Consider the following 26169-nt stretch of genomic DNA (forward strand, 5'->3'; position numbering starts at 1 on the left):
CACTGCTTTGCATTACTTTGCGTCATTGGGGCGGACCAAGGGTGGAGCATGGGCATTCCCATGCAACCACCCAAGGTTTCTCATGCTAAACCCAATTTTCTAAATCAAGTAGATTGGGTTTAGTGTGAGAAAACTGCGCCTTTTCAAGTAGGCGCAGGGAAGGAGAAATGCTTTCATTTCTCCTTCCTTTTCTGACTTTGCACGCGTGCTGTACTGTGCAGCATGTATACAAAGTGGGAAAAACTTTGCATTGTGTCTGCGCATCGTATTTTGTACAGAAAGGGTTCACGTTCAATGTCAACTAAACATATGAAACGCAAGCACAAGACTCGGGGCCTGCGTTTTGCTGACAAGAAGCATTACATTCGAAAGCGTCGCTTACAGTGTTGGTTTCTAGTTTACACTTTCCGTGTTTCTTTATATTTGCATCAACCAGACTTGGACGTTAATCTGCTAATGCGCACATACTTATATCCTAATTTAAATCTTAAGAGTTGGTCATAGTGGGCAATGGAACGCCGAAAAATAAATCCTGCCTTCTTTTTCAGAGTTTAATTGCCCAGAACTTGCAGACTTCATGATTCATTTTGGGAAATAAGTGTACACGTCAATAGATTAACATTCAAAGCTGCTTGAGGCAAATTTAAAATTAATACGTGGGAAAGTGGAAGCTAGAACCAATACTGTAAGCAATGGGGGAGGTGCCCCGCTTTCAATCCTACAGAGACGAGCGGTTAAATCCTACACTTTACATGATGGCATACTCAAAATCTGAGATATAATAAAACAAAACTGGCCTGCTCAAAGTCTTGGCAGACCGGCTATATTTTTTGATGTATAAACTTTGCTTTCTTTCGTGGGTGATCCCCCACAGACCTGGTACCTTGCTGGGTCTGGTGACGGCCGTGAGACGGATTAAAACAGAGCTCCTGAAGAGGAGACCTCCGCTTCCAGCCCACATGCACGCGCTCCCTCAGATGAGGGAGGCAGCAGCAGGAAGCACACTACTCGTCTCTTTTACCCCCTTGTGCGCAGTGCCGTTTCTGGTACTGGCTACGAAGGGTAGAAAGCAAGCGATTAATGGAAATGACCAATCACTGTAAAGCTTCACAACAGCCAGTAGAGTGATTGGTCATTGTCTGTCAACCTCCCACCCTCGAGCTGCTTCCTAAATGCTGAGTCTAGAGACACCTACTTGCATCTCCTCTTACTGCTCTGAGCTAATCCAAACACTGCTTCCTTTCAGTTTATGTTCCTCAACAGCATGAGAGCAGCTCCAGGACTGGCTGGAGCAAGTGAACATGGTGCTCCTTAGTAGACCGGGAGCTTAAGGCTATGGGCATCCTTAACCCTCTTAGCCGAAAACATTGTGGTGGCTGCTGCTTATGTGCAGTTGGTCAGATACAACTTCTGTTGACCTCCTGTGGTGAGAATTATTGTGCACGGCCTTCAGAGAGGTCATGGAGACAAAGATGCAGGAGTGGAAGTGGGGCTTGGACTGTCCCTAGTGTTCTATGTGGGCAACAGTCATATTCCACTTTGCAAATGACATATTCAGCTTCTTTTCCTCATTCCATTTTTCCCATATCTTCTTCCTTACCCTCAGTCCTTTCTTCGCTTTCTCCCTCAGGAATCTTTAAATTAAGTACCTGTTAATGACTTTATTTTAATTTTTGTCTATCCCAATGATCGAATAAAAAAAAATTGAATCCGATTATGGTAGCAATTCTTTGTATGTGAATGTCTTTTTTTGCCCGAGGGCAGATTATGACTAGAACGTACAGTTCTTGGTATGTGCTCTTCCTGTAATGTATCTTTTGGCTAAATTCTTGCTGCACAGATCCTCCCGCTTGGCATCCAATTGACGTTTTAGTTGCCTAACTCCTTGATGAGACCACTCATAACAGCAAAAACATAAATGTTGTTGCTATTGATGTGAATTTTGGCAAAATGTGTGCTCTTGCAAAATCGAAAATTGAATGGAAAGATAATCAAGGGGAAATGGGGTGATAAGTGGAAGGATGGCCTTGGAGTTAGCCAGGATTGTTTCGAGTTATCCTTGGGAAAGGGCCATAGACTTCTGCGTTCCGCATCATTGCAGGCACAGCACTATAAAACGCTGTTTCATCTGTACTACACCCCAGCTAAATTAGCTCAACGGGGAAGAACTGTAGGGACAAACTGTTATAGATGTGGAAGTAATTTGGCAGATTTAGAACATGTATTTGCCACATGCCCCCATTTATATTCTTTGAAGAAGGAGGTTGGAAATTTTATAAAGACGGTATTAGGATTAAATTCTTTCTCATTAACCCCTGCAATAATTTTACTAGGTATAAATGAGGAGGAAGGAGAGTTGCAGTTAGGGGGGGAATTTTTGTTCGTAGCGGTAGCAGTCTTAAGATTGTGCCTAGCCTCTGTATGGTTAGATCCTCTCCCGCCCACGTTTCACCAGTGGCTTGCGAAATTGCTATCGATGTATCATTTGGAGAAAGAGATATACGCCAGGAAAGGTAAAAACGGGAGGAAAATGGGCAGGGCAATCTGGGATCCCATCACCCAATGGAAGGAGGGAGGATAAGGGTCATGGTAATTAATGTCTCTTATAATTTCTTTCTGGTTGACCTCCCTCTTATGGTGCTATGTATTCTTGTCTCTATGTTAAAAATTTTAGGGCCCTTCTCGCTTTTAACACGGATGAAATATCTTACTGCTACCACTGTTGTCATGCTAAATTTGTTGCTTTGTGTTGCTCTGTGTTTTTTTTTTTTCTTTTGTCTCCTCTTTTTTGGATTTTGGATTAGTGCACCATGTCTTGTACATAAATATAAAAATGCTTAATAAAAAGAATTTAAATAAAAAAAAGGAAAGATAATCAATGTTCTTTGGTTCCAGGTGGTCTTGTATATGGGCCTCAGTGTACGTCCCTTGGAAGAAGCAGCGGTAACAATCTTGTTGTCACCAGCAGCCCTATGATGGTGCAGCGACTTGGACCTATCTCCCCCAATGCCAACCAGGCCTCAACAGGGAGCAACCAAATCAGTCCTGGCGTGCAGAAACCAGTACACGCGTCACATCTAAATGCACCTCCATCAGATACCAGGTCTGCCTTTTCATCTGTAATATCGATATAATGCATGGTATTGGTATTCTGACTTCAAAGCGTATGAACAATAATTGTCTGTTTGGTTTTGGGATGGGTGGTCTAGTTATACTATTCATTTTTACTCTGTTCTGACTCGGGTATTCTCATATCGACCAATAACTCGCTCCTCTTCTAAGCCCTACTTTAGATCGTGAACTGGGGTGTTATGAAGAGATTTAAATTCATCCAGCCACATGTGGTAATACAAAAATGATCACGCTTCTTCGATCCTGAAAGTCCTGTTACAGGGTCAGTGGCCATCTATGGGGCGAAGGCTTAGACTACACAGTCCCCTCAGGGGTGGGGTATCTTGCCCATGACTAGGGTAGCCAAGATCAGTCAAGGCTCAGCATGAATGAATGTGCCAGCCACCATAAAGGCAGCCAATATCTAATGGTAGTTCACTGACTGAGTCAATAACGGTGCCAGATGCGGAAGAGTCAAATGCATAGGTGTGCCTTAAGGCATGGGCTCAGTGCAAAAGCGGAGTGTTCAAGCCACTCTGAAATTAGAGAAAGTCTTCCTTCAGTCTTAGGTGGACATGGAAATCGGTCCCTGGCCACGAACCCTATACATGAGGCATTATGGTACTAAATTGTGTCTGGTTGGTCATGTAGAAATTACATTTTCCGTCACAATGCCTTGATTCTGGATGGCTGCTACAACAAACGTTCCTGTAGGGGTGTCCAGATAGTGTCTACCCATGCAGTCCCTTGTGAACCAGCACATAACCTTAACAATTGATCTATCGTTCATTGGGAGCTAGTATAAGGTTTAAGGCCTGGTGCCATGTTACCATGTTACAACGTAGATGGTGGAAACGGTGGGAACAATTTTTGTTGATTGTGTAACTCTTGGGAGTAGAGGAGAGTTCACTGCTAAACACCTCCCCCAGAGTGTGCATCTTCTGTTCTGACATGGAACGGAGTACAGTGCAAGCTGGTGAATGAAGGAGTGAAGGAATAACACGGCCCAACAGCAGAATCTCGTTTTTGTAATCATTAAAGTGAGAGCCAATTGAGCTTCACAGACTGCTAGGTGTCTTTCAGTCAGTTTGCCATTTTTAAATGGCACCTCAAACCTCCTCTAATTTGAGGTAGATATTGGGTTCATTCACTCACATACATGAGGTGACTGATGCAAGGGCTGACCGCATTCCATACCAGGTGGAAGATGGACTCTGCTTGTCTGCAAGCCCTTCATGCCCCCTCCACGTCTGGCAGTAGCCATGTTTTGTCTATTGGGAGGAGTTTTTCCCTGGCCACCCAATAGACAAGCAAAATACATCATGTATAAGGAGTGAAGGCAGCCAATGCTCTGCTTCCAAGACAGTGATGCAACCAGTTAAGATGTAATGTTTTCCCAGAGCAAAGACAAGGGAGTGGTTCATCTTGTGACAATAAACGAGGGGTCTCACGCTCTCCTTCTCAGATTCCTACAGAGCTACATAGAACTGCAAAATGAATAATTAATGCATAAGTAAGGAGTCATCCTGATGACTCCTACACATCAAAACCTTGCAGTGCAGAATGCCGCTTCCCAATACCAGTGACTAGAGCCTTAAATCAGTGGTACGGTCAAGAACACTGTTTTGTCAGCGCTGTGTCGGAGTGTGAATCTCACTTCTCTTCTTCTACATCCGATGATTCTATGACTCCTGCGGAGGAACAGGATAGTCAAAGCAAATACCTACATCAGTACGACTTGAAGGGTGATTTAGATCACCACAGAATAACTCGAGGTTGCCACAGCTATTTCAGGTTCCTCTGGAGCAGCAGTTCCTACTATTTTGACTTCTGTGGACCACAGTAAATCACTGCTGGAAGTGAGGGACCAGTATCTTTTCAATATCTATGATTTGAATCTCAAAAGACTATACAGAAATACAGAAACAAGTATACATCAGTCAAATACACAAAATTATTAAATGTATTTTTTAATTCACAAACAAAAGAATATACAAACATTCAATATTACATTTTAATGTGAACGTTGGAGCTTTTCAAAATGGGGGTTTATTTCTAAAAGATGAAGCAATATGCTAAACTCAAGCACAGCACTTTGTCTTTGTTTGCTCCTGTTGTATGCTGTTTGATTTACCCATACCGGTACTTCAATTGAGGCCACCGATCGCTCATACTAGAGTCTGTTTGCTCTACTTGCTCTGTTCCTATGAATCCAGCTAAAGGTACCAACTTAATTTTTAGCTTTCAATCCCAAATTCTTTCTCATTTCTAGTACATTTAAAAATGTTCAATTTTCCATTATTCCATGTATTTCAGGACTAATGACTTGATGCCTGAGTCAGAATAATTAATTATTGATATGAAATGTCCAGAGAATGAGAGTGCATTCCTGGAGGAGAGCTGGTGGAGTTGAGCTATTAAATGATCTTTAATGTGCACTTGCACAACTAATGCTAGTGCTTAATACGTGCATCCAAGTCTAACTGTCAATGGAACCAATGGAGAGAAGAGGCCCTCAGCATCTTTCATGGGACTTCTGCATCTTTCACTTTCAAGTAGCCTTTTTGCTAAGTATGAGAGATTTCCTGCACTCTGTGTCTACGTGTTTCACAAGAGGAAACTTCACAAATAATGTGTGGGTCCTCTGCACTCAGCAAATAGACTGTAGCCATGGTGTGAATGAAAGCTAGTGTCAATATTACCCGAATGACAGACCGCACAAAGGCAGATATCACTCATTTCCTTTTAAATGATTTTCGTCAGAGAGCAGCGAATTACATGATCTTATTCAATAATGACCGCTGTAATGTCACTACAGTGGAAACCAAAACAACGCTTTCAGTTGTGCAACGTCACAACACCTTAAATGAAATACCTTTAAATATTCCCAAAGGAAGACTCACACCTCTAATAACAAAAGAAAATGACTCCTTCAGCCATATGATCTGAAATAAAGAATAAAGCCTACACAGAAACATCAGATCCACACAATAAAAAATAAAACAACACACAAAATAAAAACAATGTGAAAATGTTATCGCAAAATAGCAAATACTTAGCGAAAACTGTTGCAATGTACATTGAAAATAAGCATATCTTAATTAATTTACAATAAATGTGCTATCCTTTTTAACTTGAACATAAAAGATATGTGTTGTTGATAATGGCCATGTATGAGACTCATATATAAAATGTCATTGTGGTTGGGTGGCGTTTGATAAGTGGGGTGTTCTCCACTAAGGGGTTCTGAGTGACAACCAAGACAATGAAAGCAAGCCTCAGAACCCTACTCTGAGCTGCCCATCTACAGTTCCGTATAGTCTTCTACTCAAAACTCATCTAAGTGTTTTTAGTGCGACATCAATCGGTTTTTGCGGGATGGCGATAATCAAGCACCATTAGAAGTGATCAGAAAGAGGCGTCTTAATTTTCAATATTAGAAGGTGAAATTTTAATGAGCCTGGTAAAGACCACATGTTTTATTCAGGGGCGTAGCTTGGCCACTAAGATTGGGAGAGGGGGGGTGGTGAGCTTCTGATTTTCCAACAATCACTCTGGCTGGAATGTTAAAGTACATTATAGACAAGCAGGGTGCATGAGAGGGGCTTTAGAGACAGTGGAAAGCGAGAAGAATACTGATGAGTGAGGGTAGTAGGTGGGACAAAACACAATATTTGGTCAAATAACCAACACTTTTGAAAACTTTCAAAACAGACAGAGGAAGAAAGTGTGTATACGTTTTTGTCTGTATAGATGTAAAAATGGTATGCTTTTTTTGTCTGTATGTATGTAAAAATTCCTTGTGAAATCCGACAGACTCCTCACCATTCCCAACTGAAAGCACCTGTACCCAACTATGTACCAGAAAATACATTTATTGGGGGAGGGGGGTGTAACACCTCAAACACGTCCCCCTTAAGCTACATCCCTTTTTTTGTATTAAGGTGTTTGCACTGAAATACTTAGGGCCGAATTTGTAGTTTGGTAGCCACTGAAAATCCTCCAATTATGTCAAAAGGCCTGTCTTCTTGCTCTCCCTTCACCCCTTTCTCTCCTGCCTTTTTCTTTCACCCTTTGTCTTGTTCTCAACAAATTACGTCATGGCAGGTTAGCTAAATACATGTGCCAAAGTATCTCAAGACGCTGTTGTACAAACCGCGATTGGCTAACCTTGTAACAGAAATGCTAATGTCTTTGCTTATAAAATTTAATAAAATACTTTGAAATTATTGGCGGAAATGCTAATGGCAGGATAAGCCATTAGCTCACTTTCATCGGACATACAGATAATCAGAGGCGGGAATTCATCTTGTAGTTGCGGCTCCCTGTTTCCTCCAGATATTGAAGGGTTTTCCCTAACCCTTAAAATCTGCTCTACAGAAAGTAACAACTTTGCAGAAATGTCAGGTCACTGACAAGCAGAATTGTGAAGTAGCATAAACGTGTTCCAACATGGTGCCCAGGACTCTTGTGAAGACAGAGTGTCCGTGACTTCGGCAATGAGGTGTGTGCCTCCAGGTCCTCCTCATACCTCCCGACAGCCGCATGCAGCATTAAGTGTGATCAGACATGTGTCACTCTCAGCCAGGCAGCTCCAGATTCTGTCACATCCTGGGCCTGCCTGCAAGACAAATGCGTCACGGAGGCTGCAGGAGATTGATTCAGTGGCATGCGCTTCCACAAGACCGGGCAGAGCGCAGTTCGGTCTCTCATCGCTGACACGTTGCTGAGATGTGTGACAAAAATAAATGGGTTTTTTCAATTGTTGACATGACATTGACTTCTCAAAATTCGTGCGTATGATAAATATGTGTGTGCTAAAAGAATGTGTCCTGTTCGTTTTAAAACTCTTTTTGGTGTGTATATTGGGGTTGCATTCCTCATTATAACTGGAGCACCTGTTTTTTTTCTTTTTGACATTTCCGCCTGTATTCCTTCATATTTATCTTTTGTGTATGTTACCGCTATTAATTCAGATTAATTTTCTGCTTATTCGTTTCACTTTTTATTTCTTGAAATCTTGCTCATTGAAAGCTTGTTTTCATGATCCTTGCTCTCCAATTTCACTCTATTACAGCTTTTAAAAACGGTCTTTTCGTGCCATTTCACAGAATTAACTTGTTTCATTATTCGTGTCATCCAAACACGACACTTGATTTCTCAGTTGGGTATTTCGCCCTCCAGTTAGAATGTTAAAAGTGTGATGTCATGATGGATATGGCCCTGCCCTTGGCACATCGGCTGCTCCTTATAATCTGTGGTGGGCTGACCAGCGAGCATCATTCTTGACCTCATATGCATTGTTCTTGGTCTTACGTGGGGGTGAATAGAGACAGCACCCACCTGGGCAACTAGGATAAGAAAATATATTCCATGTCTGAATATTATTAACTGGCCACGCCTCAGGTTTTCTCGGATGTTAGAAGTAGTCTAAGCCTTATTTCTGGCCTTGTGGCCTGTGTTCATATAAACAAGCAGTGGCAAATCCAATAGGTCTGGCATTGGCTGCCAATCTCTTGGCTTTACCAATGCCCATTTGGTTTGTGAATTGTGTTTATATGAAGGCTCGTCACCCATAGGTGTGCTGGGGGAGCTGCCAGCCTCTTGCCTAAGTAAACTAAGCATTGTATGCAAGTCAAAATGTATAATTTAACTGTAAAAGCTTTTATTGATTCAATAGTCAATGGTACTGAAAGAGGCTACCTATTGTGCAGATGTGCACAATGTACAAGAGCAGTATGCCATCACTCACTGTCAGTTAAGCCAATGGCTGAAGTGTGCTGATCCTGTGTCCCTCGCTAAGTGCAGTGGTGGGAGGAAGCAAAATGTGAATGACACCACAACAGATTGATCGATAAAGAAGGCTGACTGAAAGCCCCAATAAGTATGGATAGTTTACATATTTTTATTTAAAATAAAAAGGTCTTGGCTAACGTCTGACAAAAAAACAGCGAGTTTAGGGAGCCTCAGTTGTCAATCTGACCCAGTCTTTGTGATCTTTTTAAAACTTGAAAAGGTGACCTGGTTTAGCTGGTATTATTATATTCGAGCCTCTTTAACAGCATGGCACATTTACGTGCCTTAGGGGAGGTTGCAGAAGATTCCATCAGCCAATGATTTCAGAAACTAAGGGAAGCATTGAGCGTTGCTAGAGAAGGTCTTCAAGCTGTAAACTTGGCTAGAATCAGTGCTTAATTTGTGCCTGTGGTTTCTGGTGCTCAGCACCAGCTCTTAATTGTCAGCACCAGCATATATGTCAGCTGCCACATGATGGCCACATGGTGGCACTGTTTGGGTAATTAAGTGATGAACAGGACAACAGTTATTTATTAATTCATTATCTATTAAATGCAACAAATACCAGCCGCCTAAGCCATTCTTATACCTTTGAGGGCCCCAAACAGTCTGAATTGTCACACTGGTAGCAAGGAGCGATCGGTAGTTGTGTAGGTACTATCACTGGCAGTGCTGGCAGTGGCAATAGTTGGTGCAAACTGCAGTGGTCTCCTGACGAGGGCCAAGGCACTTATTGTTTTACAAATTAAGCACTGGCTAGACTACTTCTTTCATAATGTGAAGTTAAGGCATACGCCCCTTATATGGTTTAGGAAGTCTTTGCCTAGTACGTGACCTTGATAGCAATAACGTCGACTTCATATAATTGTAACTTACACACATTTGCTGTTTTTAGGCACTGCAAACAACACATGTCACTATTCGATATTTAAATGTTATCTTCCTAATCAAGCTTAGAAAGGCTGAGCTGGTCATGCTGCAGTCCCATCGAGATGTTGCAAGAGTGACTTTAGTTTGCTGGCAGTTTGTGGTGCATCTTTGTATCACACACAGCCAGGACAGTCAGCCAGCGCTCCGAATTCATGCGTCAAGGGCAAACATCACACTGCACACTGGAGCAGCCCTGGGTATTGTTTGCACTGAAGTGTCAAACAATTCCGCAGAATGCATGTATTCCTTTCCATATTTCATTTCTTGAAGGCTTGTACAACTCTGCTGTTCTTTTTTTGGCACAAACGTCTTCCTTTATGAGTTTGGTGACAAATATATCTTTATGAGGAAGTGGGATGAAGCTGTGTTTATCTTTGAGTAAAAGATAGGCCCTGTGCCAAAAGTGTCATAAGTTGATTTAGGACATTTTATGTCACTTTCTCGATAAAAACATTAGTCACCACCAGTGCAAACAGAGCATCCTCTGGACCTGGCATATCATTTACATTCGAAGATAACATTTTGACAAGATTGTCTGCCATGAAGCCACTCCCTCTTAAGAATGAGTACACAAAAGAGTACTCATGTTGAACTCTATTATGTACTGCTATATCACTTTGAAAAACAGCCCCTAAACATTAAAAATGTAAATAAAAAGGGAATTCTCAGGTCATATTGGTACAGTTAATAAAACAAAAAAAAGTACAAAAAGAAAGGACTGGGTCCTGTTTGCACTTTTACTAATAGGGCGCTGGATGTCTCCGGGCCAATTCACAAAGACCTGAGAAGCGTACTTACTCCTGTAGTACTACTTCCCGTACTCAAAAATGCTTTTGTGAATCAGACCCTAGAAACGTACATGTTAAAATTTGCGTCTTGCTAAAGCTGTGCGCTTTACAAATCCGGATAACATAACATAACGTATGCGTATGAGATTGTCAAGTAAAGGCCTAGTGCCAAATTCTAAACTCTTTAAGGGCATTTGTGTGGCATTGTGGAACCCTAAGAAAATCTTTAGACAATGGTTTATCTTTCAGTCCAACACTGCATGACATTGATTTGCAGCATTGCTCCAAAATAAAAAAACAAAAGTGGTACCCTGGGGCTTTGAGGCATAGGGGGTTTATGTTGTGATACTAAGGTGATACCACCAGTAACATGACTAACAAGTTTAATTACATTAAGTATGTTTCTGACAAAATCTTTCGCTCAACATAATCTCTATGTTGGCTTTATGTACTCAAAACCTTTAGACATTATCTGGTGTTGAGTTGTTGTAGTGCCAGAGACTAACTAAAAGCTTCTGTGTCATACTTTAACAGAGCTTTTATGAACACAAGAAAACAAAACCAAATTTGAATCGCTTGTGCGGATTGAATCCGTTTTTAAAAGCTTTTAGGAAAGAAATGATTAACTGCAAACTATATCAATGTGAAAAAACCTTGAACCTCGAGAAAGGTATATGTTGTGAAAAAATAATAAGGACAGCAAACAAGTAATTGTGAATGTTTCCAAGAGCCATTGACAAAATGCTGTTTTTGTGTTCTTGTTTTAGGTGCCTCATGTCACGTGATTCATTGGCCTCCACAACCCTGAGCATATCTGAAAGCCAATCCACCCTAAGTGTAAAGCAAGAGTGGTCCCATGGTTACAGGATTCTTCCATCTCTGCCATCTCTGCCTTCTAACCCAGGATCCCAAAATGGCAGCGAGCTTGGGGATATGCTCACAATACCGCCTGGGACAGCAATGTCCAGCACAAGTGCCTCTACTTCCTTGCCATCTTATTTGTTTGGGATGGAGAATAACAACAACTCACCTTACCTGAGCCCTCATCACTCATCCGCCAGGTCTCATTCAGCCCGCTCCAAGAAAAGAGCCCTGTCATTGTCCCCTCTCTCCGATGGTATTGGAATTGACTTCAACACGATCATCCGCACATCTCCAACATCATTGGTTGCCTACATCAATGGATCCCGGGCATCGCCAGCGAACATTTCCCCACAGCCTGAAGTTTACGGGCACTTTTTAGGAATAAGAGGAAGCTGTATTCCTCAGCCTTGTACTATGTCAAATACTCAAAAGAGTCTCTTGATGGCTAATGGAAATGTTACCAACCCACCTTACAGCGAGAGTGGGAGTTCAGAAAACCAGCGGATGCAACAGCTGGAGCAAAGCAGTCTGCAGTCTGCAATAATGAACAATATGGTGGTCCAGCAAGGGATGTCTGTGGTAGAAAGTCAAACAATGTCCTTGTTAAAAAATGAACAAGTTGGAGATTTTTCAGGCAGCAGGATCGAGATGCCACCTCCACCCCCACCACCTCCTCTCTCTTCTCCACCTCCTCCACAGGGACCTCCACCCCCTTACCATGCCCATCAGCACCTTCACCAGCATGGCACAATGAACCACCCCCACCAACTTTCCCTCCCACCTCCTGTCCAAGGGCCTCTCCTGGAGGAGGATGGGGAACTAGATGATTTCAATGGTAAGCACTGTTGCCGTTGGATAGACTGCAGTGCATTGTATGATCAACAGGAGGAACTAGTGAGGCACATAGAAAAAGTGCATATTGACCAGAGGAAAGGAGAGGATTTTACATGCTTCTGGGCAAAATGCCCCCGGAGATACAAGTCATTTAATGCTCGTTATAAGCTTCTTATTCACATGAGGGTCCACTCGGGGGAGAAGCCAAACAAGTGCACGGTATGTCCAAGTCTTCAACCTTCTCTTTGGAAATCTTATTTTGTCTTTGTATGATTATTGCCATATTTTCTGATTGGGTGAAACTTTGTTTTTATGCATATCTCCACAACTCTTTCAGAGCTGATAATGTGTTGCTGCAAAGCCTATTCTAGTAGTAACTCTCCTGTTGCTTCTTTTGTAAAAAGTACCGTTTTTTCAGTGAGTTTCTTGCACTGCATACACCAGTTATGAAGGCCAAATGGTGGAAATTCTCACAAATGTGCAATGTTTTCTTTATGCATATTGTTGTTGCAAGTAATGATCAAACCTTTAAAGAAAAGGATTAAGATATGTTCTTCGTTTGTTTAAATGTTTAAAAGCTTCATAGTGCTCTGGTAGCAAAGGTGTAAAAAAAAAAGTACATGTAGCAAAGGTTTGAAAATCAGACCCCTCTTGTTACACCAAGATAGCTGTGGCTTAAGGCATTATATTGGTTTATGTGGTTTCTGCCACACCTATCATTCATTGACAAAAGCAGGCCTTCAATGGGGAGTCCTCTTTAACAGTTTTTGTTTATTACAATAAGCTCCAAGATAAAATAACACAACACTCTACTTTAAAGTCTGGATTGCACATCAGGCTCACATAGTGATTTTGAAAAATGTGCACAGAATATATTTTTAACAACTTGATCTGCAGCTGAAAAATGTGTGTGGTCTTAAAATTGCCTTTAGGTTAAGATTGATCTTTGTAAATAAAACAAGTGATTCAAGTAATGGCACAAACAGCAGGACTGGCTATTAGCATAAGGGCACCAAGGGTCAGAATTAAATTGCCACTGTCCCTGTACATCCCTTCCACATATTCACACACAAACCAACCTCAAAATCTCAAAATCCCCTCCTCTCACACCAATATAAAATGTTACAGAGTCTCATATTGAATGCAACCCTCCTTAAAACAGGGACAGCCAACAACTACCACACATAATCTCTCACACACAAATTTAGTAACCCGACTCTTCATGAACTCGAATGAGTCTTCCAACATTTCTTAGTCACTCCTTGGCTCCAACTTTCATCATAACTGTACCTCAAATAGGCAGTCCTCCCTTTAGTTGTTTCAAGATGGACTGGATCTTGCACCACAATAAAATACATTAATCAGAAAAGTATTCTAAGAGATACCAAAATAGAAATAATATTAACTGCAACCCTAAGATGCTACAATTGAAATACTGTGCATGAAAAGGGATGGTTATGTTGCAGCCCAAGCGTTGTAACATTTTACTATGGGCTTACTCTCCTTACTATTCAAAACGTACTAGGCCCTTTAAATTAGACAATTTGCAGCATTTCTGTTTACCATAGAGGCAATGATCCTCTGATGACTCTTTCTTCACCAATAGGAGGTGTGGAAATTAGGGTGGCCAAAACACCATGTTAGCTGTCCAATGAGAGCCATTAATTGACAGCTAACTCACAAATGTGAGACCAGACTTAGGTACAGCAGTCTTAAGACCATGTTGTAGAAATAAAGAATAGCAACAGGAAGACCCAAACCCTTGAAGAAGTTAAGTCAGACTAGAATTATGCAGACCAAAAGCTGTGCGACAGCAGCACAGAGAAAAAGAAGAAATACTTGATGTTCTGATAGAGCTCGCTGATTCTCCCTACAACATATTTAAGTCATCAGTAAATTAGCACAGTTTAAATGGAAGGACCGACAAGACTCAATAAGAGACTCAGACAGATATTAGATTAATTTGGTTATTGTATTAAAGATTCAAAATCCATAGCAATAAGCAATCTTTTGAAACTTTCAGTTAGGAATATCACAGCTTGCATTAAAGCGTCAAACCTTGAGCAAAGGCTTTATCGTATGGTTACTATGAAAATCAGTTTACAGAGTTACAGTGTACCAATGCAATTAAAGGATAGTTTGTCTATCTAAGAGCTCAAATCCTATGAAGAAGGGGAAAAGGACAAAATAAATAAAAAATAATTCAAATGAAATGGTTCGGCAAAGAAGGTTTCAATCCATTAGCTAGCAACTGTGGATTCATCAAAGATCTCCAAAAGTCAGAGGATAGTTCTTAGTAATCACCAAAAATCGAGCAGCATAGCATCCTCTCACAGGGGAAAAATAAAAAGTATGGGGTTGCTTTGCCCCTCCTTTGGGGTTTCTTCTTTTCTAAGGTCTCTAACAGAGCCCCAGTGATGTAGCATCACACCACCATGGAAAGACTGTCATATGCTCAGATTCACATAATGTTACCGAGGACACTCGCAACAGTAAGATGATTTCCCATGTTAGTTATGAGAAACAAGAGATTTGAAAGTCCATATAGGCCTAACATCAGGAAAAAAGAATAGGCCTAACATCGGTGAATAAGAAATACAAAGTATCAATCAATCAGGGGTTTATAAAGCGTGGCTATTCACCCTTAAGGGTCTCAGGGCACTGAGGGGGGTGGGGAGCTGCTGATCCATTTGGGAACAGAGGTTCAGTCAAAGAGCCAGGTCATGAGATCCTTCCTGAATTGGGTCAGCAACCGGGATTGCCTGAGGTGGAGAGATAGGGTGTTCCAGGTCTTGGCAGCGAGGTAGGAGAAGGATCTCCCTCTGGCTTTGCTCTTGTGGATCTGTGGGATGGTGGCCAGGGCCAGTTGAGCGAAGCGGAGGTTTCTGGTGGGTACGTGGAATGAGAGGCAGTAGTTCAGATATGCTGGTCCTGTGTCGTGGAGGGCTTTGTAGGCATGTGTGAGAAGCTTGAAGTATCAGTCTATAGTAACAGCTGAAATTCTGTTCCCACTGGAATATTTCACTGTGTACATTATAGAAAAATTTAGGAATGTCAAAAATTACACATGTACTTAACAAATAAAGCAACATTTCACCAGTTGTAAAGGAATCATTGTATTAGGTAAGGGGAGTGGTCAACATTAGTAAAAATCATATTTGAAAGAGCCTTTAAATTGGCATTGCACATTTAAATGAATAAAACTGTAAATCAATATCAAATATAGTGTAATAAATCAATTCAAATCGAGAATAAGTAGACCTCTCACCAGACATTATTACATGGAAATAGCTACAGTTAGAAATACCATATTATCATTTTTTTCCTCATTTATTCATATGAGTTCATAATTTTCGTAATTCACACTACAAAATTTGTTTTTCACTTTTCATAAACTATAGAATCTATATCACTATTATGCTAAATTTTAAGATCGTACCTAGTTTCTAACACATTTCTGCTCCGACTTTTCTAAATGGTGCATTCTGATAGAAGGCATTAGAAACACAAGGCCACTTTATTAATAGCACGATTTTCATCAGTAAATGTTAATAGAAAACATGTTCATAAGAAATTCTCCTTAGTGCAACTTGTTTATATGTATTAGTATTACTTTATATTTATGTTTTCTTCATCTTACATTTTAAAGCATGCTTTTACGGTGCGTCTTCTACACTTGTCTCAGTTTCATGTGTCACTGGGTCTAACATGTGCAAAGTGTACTTTCCGCTTTTCATGTCTTTAATCAGTAAATCTGTTGTGTATTATGATTTTCAATATCTTGCATCATCAGTTGGAACTTGGATTATATGCAAGAGGGAGGGAGCACACTGCCTCTCATACCAGCACAGTTCACCTCATTGCATTCTGGTAAATGCAGTACGCTTACTTCAAACCTGCTATAGTTTTACACCACACTTGGTGCCTGTGGTGCTGTTATCTCAAGACATGTTTCTGGGTTTAGCACTTCATCACTAGAGAGCAGAAGTACTAGAGAGCAGAGAAAATTCCTCTGGGGTTGCTGAAATGCTGCCTAAGTCTTCACAGGTCACGGTACCACTCCACAGGCACGCAGGTGCATCCCAGGTGAGCTCGCCAGCTTGTTGGCTCAAGGGAGCCTTTTAAACACAAGGGGGGAGGGAGCACACTGCCTCTCATCCCGCACAGTTCTGGTAAATGCAGTAAGCATATTTCAAAGTTGCTGTTGTTTTTTAACCAAAGCTCACAGGGATGAGAGGCAGTGTGCTGCCTTCCCCCTTGGAATATATGCATGTTTATGCATATTTTCAAACTTGATATAGGAAAAAGTACTGAAAAATGCTTCTTTGAATAAAGTAGGGTCATGGCTGTATAGTTTAATTTGCATAAAAGTTCAAATATCTTGGCCCACTAAGTGTGGTACATTACTTAAATCTATCTAGAAACATTTTTCTAAAATGTTTTCTTAATTTACTATGGCATTATCATCAGAGATACTGAAGGTTGTATAGCGCAGCAACATATTCACAGAGCAGTACTACTTTTTAAGATGTTTGAATATTCAATGCCAAACCTTGCAGTCGAGAGAGTTAAAAAATGTTGCTATCTATGGACTCATTACGATGACGAAGGGACCACCACCGCCGGGCCGGCGGTGTCAGTCCCTCCGCCTTCTGGCTCCCATTTTCCCCCTCCACATTAGGATGGCGGGGGGAATCGTTCCACAAGCGTGGCGGGCACAAAGAGCGCCCACCACGCTTCCGCCACAGGCAATCGTTGCCATTGCCTGGCGGAGCGGTTCACACCGGGGATATGGTGGCAGTGCCTAGGGAAAGGCTGGCAGAGGCTGGCTTTGGGGGGGGGCCCATTACGGGCCCCCTCTGTGGTGGGGGAGCCAGTTGTGCACTGGGGGGTGTACCCATGGTACCCACTACATTTCCATGCGGTACCGTGCGGTGCCTACCGCGTTGTGCATGGAAATGCACATCATGGCATTTTAACATTGCGAACGGTGCTGCAGCCAGCAGCACCGTCCTCAAAGCTAAAAGGCCAGGATGCGCCCGCTATACTGGCGGGTGCATCCTAATTGGGCTGGTGGGACCGCCGCAAGTCTGGCAGGTGATCCCAGCTAATGTTGGGCTGGAACATTGGGGCTCATTATGATGGCGGGCGGAATTTAATCCGCCCGCCATCATAATGAGCCCCAATGTTCCAGCCCAACATTTCAAAAGACAGAATTAGATCTCAGATCTTTAAGCTGTAGAGGAAAAAAGTGATACAAACAATATAATTGATATCTTAGTACTTTCCGTTTTTTTATGAAGCGCTGAAAGGTCAGGAGTAATAGCACTGATGCATGAGTCAGGTTCAATTCAGTGGCATTTATTTAACTGATAACCTCAAAATCAATCAACCATATGACATGTCATCAGGAAAGAGACTCACATTCGGAATCCTCTGAAAATATCGAGAGGCTCATCAAATATTCCAAGAAGAGGAGGCAAGTAATTATCAAGGAAATTGAATCTCTATATGCCACATATTGTGCTAATAGATATTGTTAAAAATTGTTTGATACTGTCATTCATGGTGCTCATATTGACCTATGTGGTGCCCAGCCTAAAAGTCTTTGTAATGTAGAAACTCAAAGTTCACAATATACTGCATGTAAATGTCCTGATTTTCAGACTGTTTCCGGTTCAGGGGGGAGACTTATTTTAATACCACAGATCTATGGGGCTCATTACGATGGCTGGTGGACTTGAGTCCGCCCGCCATCGTTGCGGTGTTTTGGACCACCCGCCAGACATGCGGCGGTCCCACCACTGCAATTAGGAAGCGCCCACCATACTGGCGGGCGCATCCAGGGCATTTAACATTGCAGACGGTGCTGTTGGCTGCAGCACCGTATGCAATGTCAAAATACCATGCTGTGCATTTCCCTGCACTATGTGGCAGGCACCACGCGGTGCCTGCAACGCACTGCAAGGAAATGCAGGGGGTACCATGGGTAACCCCCCAGTGCAGCAACTCCTTCCCCAACACAGAGGGGGCCCGCAACAGGCCCCCGAATCCAGCCTCCGAAAGCCTTTCCAGAAAGGCTGGCTGACGCCAGCATTGTAATCTGGCGGATGGTGCCTGCTAGGCACTGCCACCATTGCATGCCCCCTTGTCCATGCCCCCTTGTCCATCCACCAAGCAATCAGACTGATTGCTTCTGGCAGACTGGTGGCGTACGGTCTTTCCGTCCACTGCGGACAGATTGGGTTTCCCACCGCCATCCTAATTCGGCAGTGGGAAAATCGGGCTTCGATGGCGGAAGGACCGGCCTTGCAGGGCTGGCGGTAGCGGTCCTTCCGCCATCGCAATCGACCCCATGTTTTTCTCTTATCAAGCAGAATACACATAACACTGATGTGCCTTGTAGTGTATGTGTGTAGGGAACAGAATAAAGATGGTGGGGAAAGTATATAGAGGATAGGATAGTCAAACAACTTTCAGATTGCCTTTGGAAAATCTATTTGTGCTCTTGTGTGAGGGGGCATTGTACAGGATGTACTTGCAATAATGTTAGAACTGTGTAAATACCACTCATAATTGTTTCTGGAACAGCGTGATACTCTATCACCTGCTGCAACTTAAAGCCAAAATATATTTGCTATTAAACTGTGCTAATAATATGTATGTGTGTGTTTTGTATTAGGATGTTATACATTGTTTACAATGAAGAGTAACATTTTACATTGTTTAGATGAGTCACACAGCTTCATCAAAAGCTTGTGCATGTACACAAAAATTGATATACAAATAGTGTACTCTGTGTGTACTTATAGTACAGCAGAGTTTTGTAAGGTACACATTTCAATACATTAAGTGGGCAGGAAAAATTAGACAGGATAAAATCACCTCATTGATATATGAAGGTTGTTGAGTGTTCAACAGACAGACAATGTAAACATAGTTTACATCCACAAAGGCACAATCCCATATAGGAATTAGCTGCTTACCAAAATAATTTAGGTTGTGTTCATCCAAGCAGAAAAATACACATCTTTAATAATTGTATAAGTATCAATCACAAAAATATTGTGATGCAAAATATTGTGGTAAAATCATCCACCACAAAAATATTAACATTACATAGTTATAATGTAAAGTTCATAAATATTATGTTCAGAAATATCAGCATTATAATGGCAAGTATATATATATATATATACATATATACATATATATATATATTTATATATTTAATGGCAATAAATATAAAAAGTAAAAGTTAAATTATGTTTCATTATATATATATGTGTGTGTGTGTATATATATATATAACTAAATAATTATTATCTAAACATTAATTGATTAAGTGTGATATGTAAATTGAACAATTAATAATTGTATAAGAATATGGTTAGTGAATTACAATATTTTTTTATTTGGTATTATACATTTCATTATATTTATTATTCAGATAAATGAATTCTTAAAAATGTATAATTGTAATTTATAACACCACACACACAAGCATTTAATTATTAAACATTTTTAAACAAATTAAAACATATTTCAGCATGATAAGTAACATTGAATAAAACAACAAGAAAGATTGTTTTTAAAATAAACAAAAATATTTTAATTTTTAAAAATACAAAGCCAATATAATTTCCATTTATCAAAATATAAAATATTTTTGAAAATATATATGCGTAAATTAAATATGCTAAAATAGCCTTTAAAAATTCTGTTATTTATGTAAATTATTTTACATTATATAGTAATCTAACTCCAATACCCCAATTAAAAATTAATTTTAAAAAAAAAACATAATAAAACAATACAAATACACTACTCTAAATAAAATCTTATTAAAATGATGTGTAAAATGTATGCATTGGGGGGGTTATTAATTACTACTGTTGCTCCAATCTTGCAAATAATGTGGAAAATGCATGCATTGGGAGGGTGGGGGTTAGATTTACTATTCTAACTCCAGTCTAGCAAACTTTGAAGAAACTGTATACATTTGGGGGGGGGGGGATAGATTTGATATTCAAACTCTAGTCTAATGAACACTTAAGAGATTCCATGTATTGAAGGGGTCAGCTTTACTATTTGAACTCCAGGCTAACAAAATCACCCAGAGGAAAGAACATGCCTTGGGACAACACATAATGATAAAATAAATAAACATTAAACATTATTTCATGAATGTAATTAAATCATTTAACGTCATAAATATATTAATAAATGAAAAAATACATTTCAACAGAAACCAATATAGCCGAATTGCGCACAATTAGTTTTTATATAAATAATGAATAAAATAAACAGTGTCCCTTTATACCTCCAACATAACACATAAACCTTAAAAAATAATTAAATCTGTTATGCTAAAAATGTATTGCTAAATGATTAAAATATAACTGTGTTTAAATAAAATACTCCTGACTAATTCCTCTAATTTAGCCCGTATAACTAAAAACAAATTACACTAAATAATGAAAACTAACAAAAATATCAAACATTAAGGGCCTAATTACAAGTCTGGTGGCCCGAGGACCGCCAGACTAGTGGGGTGTGGAGGTGGCAGTCCAGCCACAACCGCATTGGCGGTTGGACTGCCTCATTGCAAGTTGGGTGGTCGGAGCGTCATTGCACCGCCGCAACTGCCAGCGAATAGCGGTTTCCTGGCAATGGTGCAGCACTCAGGGCCTCAGTAATATGCTGGTGGTGCTGCTGTGGCCCCGCCCTGCATATTACGAGTTTCAGGACCGCGAGCGGTGTCATGGAGGTCTTTCCTCCATGAAAAGGCTGACGGTCTTGAAACTAAGGGGTCTTACAGAGCCCCTTGTTGCCCATTTGCATGGGGATACATGCAGAGGGGCACAATATGTGCCGCCCTGTGTGCATGCATCAGGCGTTCCAATTGTGTGCCCATTTTCAGAGGCAGCGCTGTGGGACCGCCAAGAACAGCCCACCAGACACAAGTAAACTCGCAATCTGGTGGGCGATGCGACTACAGGCCCTAAATATTTAAAATAATAATCAAATAACAATAATTGTTATACACTATAAAAATAACATTGCCTGCCCAAAACCCAATACATAACAGTATACATAAAATACATTAAGTAATAATGTACACAAACACATACAAATCTTTCATAAATTAAAAATATTTAACCATGAACATAAAAGCATGACTGATGTGCATAATTAATGCACTCAGTAACTAAACAATAAATCCCACAAAGCAAAATTGAAAGGTATGAAATAATTTAAATATTTACTTAATATGTTAACAAATAAATAACAAATAAAAACTCAAATGAATCAATTAAAAGTATTAATATATCATTCAAAAGCATTACACACCCATTCACCCAATAAGCATAACAATTTGGAAAAAAGTATACATTACTTTAATGTATTTTAAAGATAAATAAAAATACATTTTGCAATAATGTAAATAATGAAATAACATTTAATACAATACAATAAAACAACATATTAAAAATGATAGTAGCGTAAACTAATCTTTAAACTTTATATATATTGTCCACAGTGTTTTTTTTGGCCCTGATATTAAGGTCAAACAAGATTTTTGAGTCTATATTTAGTGGAAACACTCATCCATTAAACCATTTTTCAGGAAGTGATTGGGTGCAAGTTGAAGATGTTCATTAATTAAATGTTTAATGATAGAGGCATACTTCCTTTTCTGTTCACACACTTTTCTAAAAACAAGAGTGAATATTTTTTTTTTAATGATGCCTGGTCCTGAGCAATATCCTGCTTGGATCATTTATGTTCAATACACAAACTCTTCTGTGAACATTTTACAACTAGTGAGGTTTATGTCTGGTACACGTTTGCAAATCATCAAAGTATAAACCTTTGATGACCAGTTACAAGCATGTTTTGTGTGTGTAGCATTTTCAAGTAAAATCTGTCTTATTTGAGAATGAGCCCATTAATTTTTTACTCATTTTCCAAATCAAAAGTATGGTTGTGATTACGTTTCTCACTGAACTTCTGTTTCTTCTTCAAATTCAGTGCTCTTCTCTTATTCCAAACTGAAATTTGAGGATCCAAGTGAACGTCATTCAATTACCGGTCCATTATATACGCAATACTTAGTACAACGCATGTATTTTTCTGTGGCGAATTACACAAAGTATACAGTTACAAACATTAACATGTCGTACTTCTATGTTGCTGGTAGCACAAAGCACAACTCTTAGCTTAACATAAAATGCAGTGTTTCTGTTTGTAATTCTACGCAGAATAATTTCAGAATTCCCCCACAGCTAAAATTACTTTGGTGTAGGGGCATGAAAAAATAAAAAGATTTCCACCTAATTGGTAAGATTAAAGAAGTACGGTAAACAGTAATATCGCTCTTGTGAATCAGGACCAGCAATTATGCTGCCTTCTCTACATCTGGGAAGGATCAAGTACATTATATCTTCAAGAGCATCACGCTCAGACTCAAATCTTTGCAGCACTTGACACATATGAGTAGAAAATAGAGTGCTTGCGTTCGCTCTCTACATATGAATATATATGTGTATATATATATATATATATTTATATATATATATATATATATATACACACACATATAAATGCATGAACAATCTAAGTTTTATATATAAATAAAAGTACATAGATGGCTTAGAAATCTGCTGCTAAGTCGAGAAAATAGTACTTTTTATATTGTTATTGTTTGTAAACAAAACGTTTCCATCAAAATGTATGTACAGATGAAATTCTATTTGTGATTAGTTCATTTAATATAATATTTTCTTTGCATTCTAGTTCTTGCAGCCCTGCTCATATAATACAAAATTAAAGACTACAAGTAGCAGTCAGCCATAAAAAAAAAAGAACTGAACTGCTTGCTCACCCATAGAATGAGAAGTGAAGAGGTCTGTAAATGGTTACAAGCAGATTATTAGACCCTAGTCAACCGAAGCACTATATGCATCAATTACAGAGGACACAAATGGGTCAATATAATGACACTACATTTGCATACTCATGTTTGAATTATTCTTACCTACATTTTAGGTGAAGGGATGTGTTTACACTTGGACAAAATTAGGTCAGGTGTCACGAATGGGACTAGGCCCTAGGTTTCCGGAATATAAAGCCAATTTTAGAGTTTGGTGGATGGGTTACTCTGTTCCCCGTACTACACGTTCCATAGGATATCATGGAATTGCAATATGACAGACGGGATAAATATCACATTTGTGATGGAGTAACCCTGTCTGCCAAACTCTAAACCAGGTGCTCAGTCTCTAGGCTATATGTCCTTGCCATTACTTGCTTTTGTGTTGAAAGAGATTTAAAATAACATGCAGCATCTTTAGTACTGTTATCTCAAAGGATTGCGTATTTTTTCACATCCAGGCAACAGGGACATGGTTGCCACTTTGCAAGAAATAAATTTGTACTGTCAAAATTGTAAAAATGTATGTGCATGACCAATGAATTCTTCTCCCATTTGAAGATTATTTTATAACATGCTTTATAAACTCCTATAGTAAAATAGATTAGGTCTACGTCAATACAAAGCAAGCTGGGATGAGGAAACACATTAAGGTTCACTAGATGTAATATTTGCATGTTCTTCTGTGTCGCTACAACTTCATCAGGTAGTGGGACAAACTTTCTTCACAGCTGCATCACCAGTTCACCATTTATAATTCCACTAGGTTCTCATTTCAGAATGCTCCTTCTCTCTGAAAAATGAGTAAAAGAGGTCACACATTTTCAGTACCGCCACATCTTTTTAGCTCTATCTCATTTGCATAATTGAAGCTCAAAACTTCTTCAGTAGGCGCCCAATGTGGCTCTGCAGTCTTTGCTTGCTCCTTCCTATGTTAGCGCCTTCTTACAAGTAGTCTGTTATTATAGTCTTATAGCCTCCTGCCGAGGGCTATCACAGTTGTTACAGGCCTAGAACCCAGATATTTTACTTGAACCACAGGCGAGAGCCTATAACGAGGAAGAGGGTCTTTAACAGCCGGTATAGCCTGAGGCAGAAGGGCTATACGACTATTAGAACACTGAGGGTGGAATGTTCTAAATAAAAAATGGAGAAACATGAAGACAAACATTGGCATGTTGGAGATCAAGGCTTATACCAGCCATAATAAGCCTGGAGCTACACTATTGTCTTTAGAGAATCTCTCAACATTCCAATGTTCCCTTTGGGCTGAATATCTGCTCCCTTCCAGTATTTTCTCACCGAATAATGGGCTTTAATAGTTGTTGATCACAGAATGGGAAATAGCATGCACCCCAGAGAATATTGGGTCATTTTCTACATATAATACACGATTTCAGGCCGAGTTATGGGCCCATTCCTGCTGCCATTTACCACCTGTTTTCAGCTGACTGCTGCAGATGTGGAAGAGATCAGTGGTGTAGGACAAAGGCACAGAGAATAGGGTGTTTTAGGGGGGAAAGGGTGTTGTTTGTTTCCTCCATGGTGAAGGAGGAGGTAAGACGAGACCCTCTGCCTGTAGTCCCTGCCTGCAGCCATTTTAAGATTCCGCAAGTGCAGATTTGCACCTTTCCTTAGCTACTTGTTGACAGGAGCCTTCTTTGGGCTACTCATAATGATGGCACCTGACACTAAGAAACTATTCAAGTAGAAATATGCTTTGCATAACTTATAAAAACAACTGAAACTATGTAGGCCTCTGTTCATTCAGTTTATGCCTGTGAACATATATCCATGTGTGTGTGTGTGTGTGGGTGTGTGTGTGTGTGTGAGAGAGAGAGAGAGAGAGAGAGAGAGAGAGAGAGAGAGAGAGAGAGAGAGAGAGAGAGAGAGAGAGACTTTGGTGCTCACCTTGCAGTTCCGACAGAGGTGCCGATTCCGATCCTGGAAAAACCGGGTACAAACCGTCGGTCGGAGCGTTTTCTCCGTCCGACTCGTACCCGGGAAAAAAACATTACAAACATGGAAGTACGATTCGCACGGAAACACCATTTCCGTACGAATCGTAAAAAACACCGACCGACGAAAATATACATACGAATGTGATCCGGGAATGCTCCGACGTGATGTCGGGACGCTTTCAGGCAGCGTTTCACGAACCAGGAAGTACGATTCGAACCGACAGCAGGGGGTATGCACCGTACATACACGGGTGGGGGTACGACTCGTACGTACACGGGTGTACATACACGGGGGGTACGACTCGTAAGTACACGGGTGTACATACACGGGTGGGGGTACGACTCGTACGAACACGGGTGTACATACACGGGTGGGGGTACGACTCGTACGTACACGGGTGTACATACACGGGGGTACGACTCGTACGTACACGGGTGTACATACACGGGGGTACGACTCGTACATACACGGGTGTACATACACGGGGGTTCGGCGCGTACTCACGGGGGCTGGGGGGTGGTCGGCACGTATGCGGGCACATGTCTCCATGGTTGCTATGGGAGTTCGGTCCGTACGGTGCATTTTCCATACGGTTGTAACATCGGACGCACGGGATGGATCGTACTTGCGCGCTCGGACTTCACTTTTCACAGTTGTACGTAAAATCGTCCGGGGATGTGTCAGACACTTTTTCCGACCCGAGGACGTGTGGGGAAATTTTCCAAATGCGATTCGTATGGACTTTTTCCCATACGAATCGTACTTGCCAGTTTGTACGCTACTTGTACGATTCGTACGGTAAAAAGACCGGATACGAGTCGTACGGGGAAAAATTTCCCAGGATCGGAATCGGCACCTGTGTGTGAATATTGGAGTTAACTTAAAGTTCTCATTCTATAATATAATGTTTCAAATATGTTGAAAGGTTGTGCCATTTTATTGAAACCA

The 26169-nt window shown here is 40.5% G+C and overlaps 1 protein-coding gene across 2 annotated transcripts in view; it reads left to right on the forward strand.

Moving 5' to 3' along the window:
• The window catches only part of GLIS3 (GLIS family zinc finger 3), a 773572-nt gene that overhangs the window by 265634 nt on the left and 481769 nt on the right, over nucleotides 1-26169 (forward strand). For both annotated transcript variants that reach the window (XM_085632942.1, XM_085632943.1), the window contains 2 exons: nucleotides 2896-3103; nucleotides 11393-12542. In XM_085632942.1, the coding sequence (XP_085489068.1) occupies nucleotides 2896-3103; nucleotides 11393-12542 (1358 nt within the window). The remainder of the gene's footprint in view (nucleotides 1-2895; nucleotides 3104-11392; nucleotides 12543-26169) is intronic.

This window comes from Triturus cristatus, chromosome 2_1 (assembly GCF_964204655.1).
Source record: "Triturus cristatus chromosome 2_1, aTriCri1.1, whole genome shotgun sequence".
NCBI classification, from domain to species: domain Eukaryota; kingdom Metazoa; phylum Chordata; class Amphibia; order Caudata; family Salamandridae; genus Triturus; species Triturus cristatus.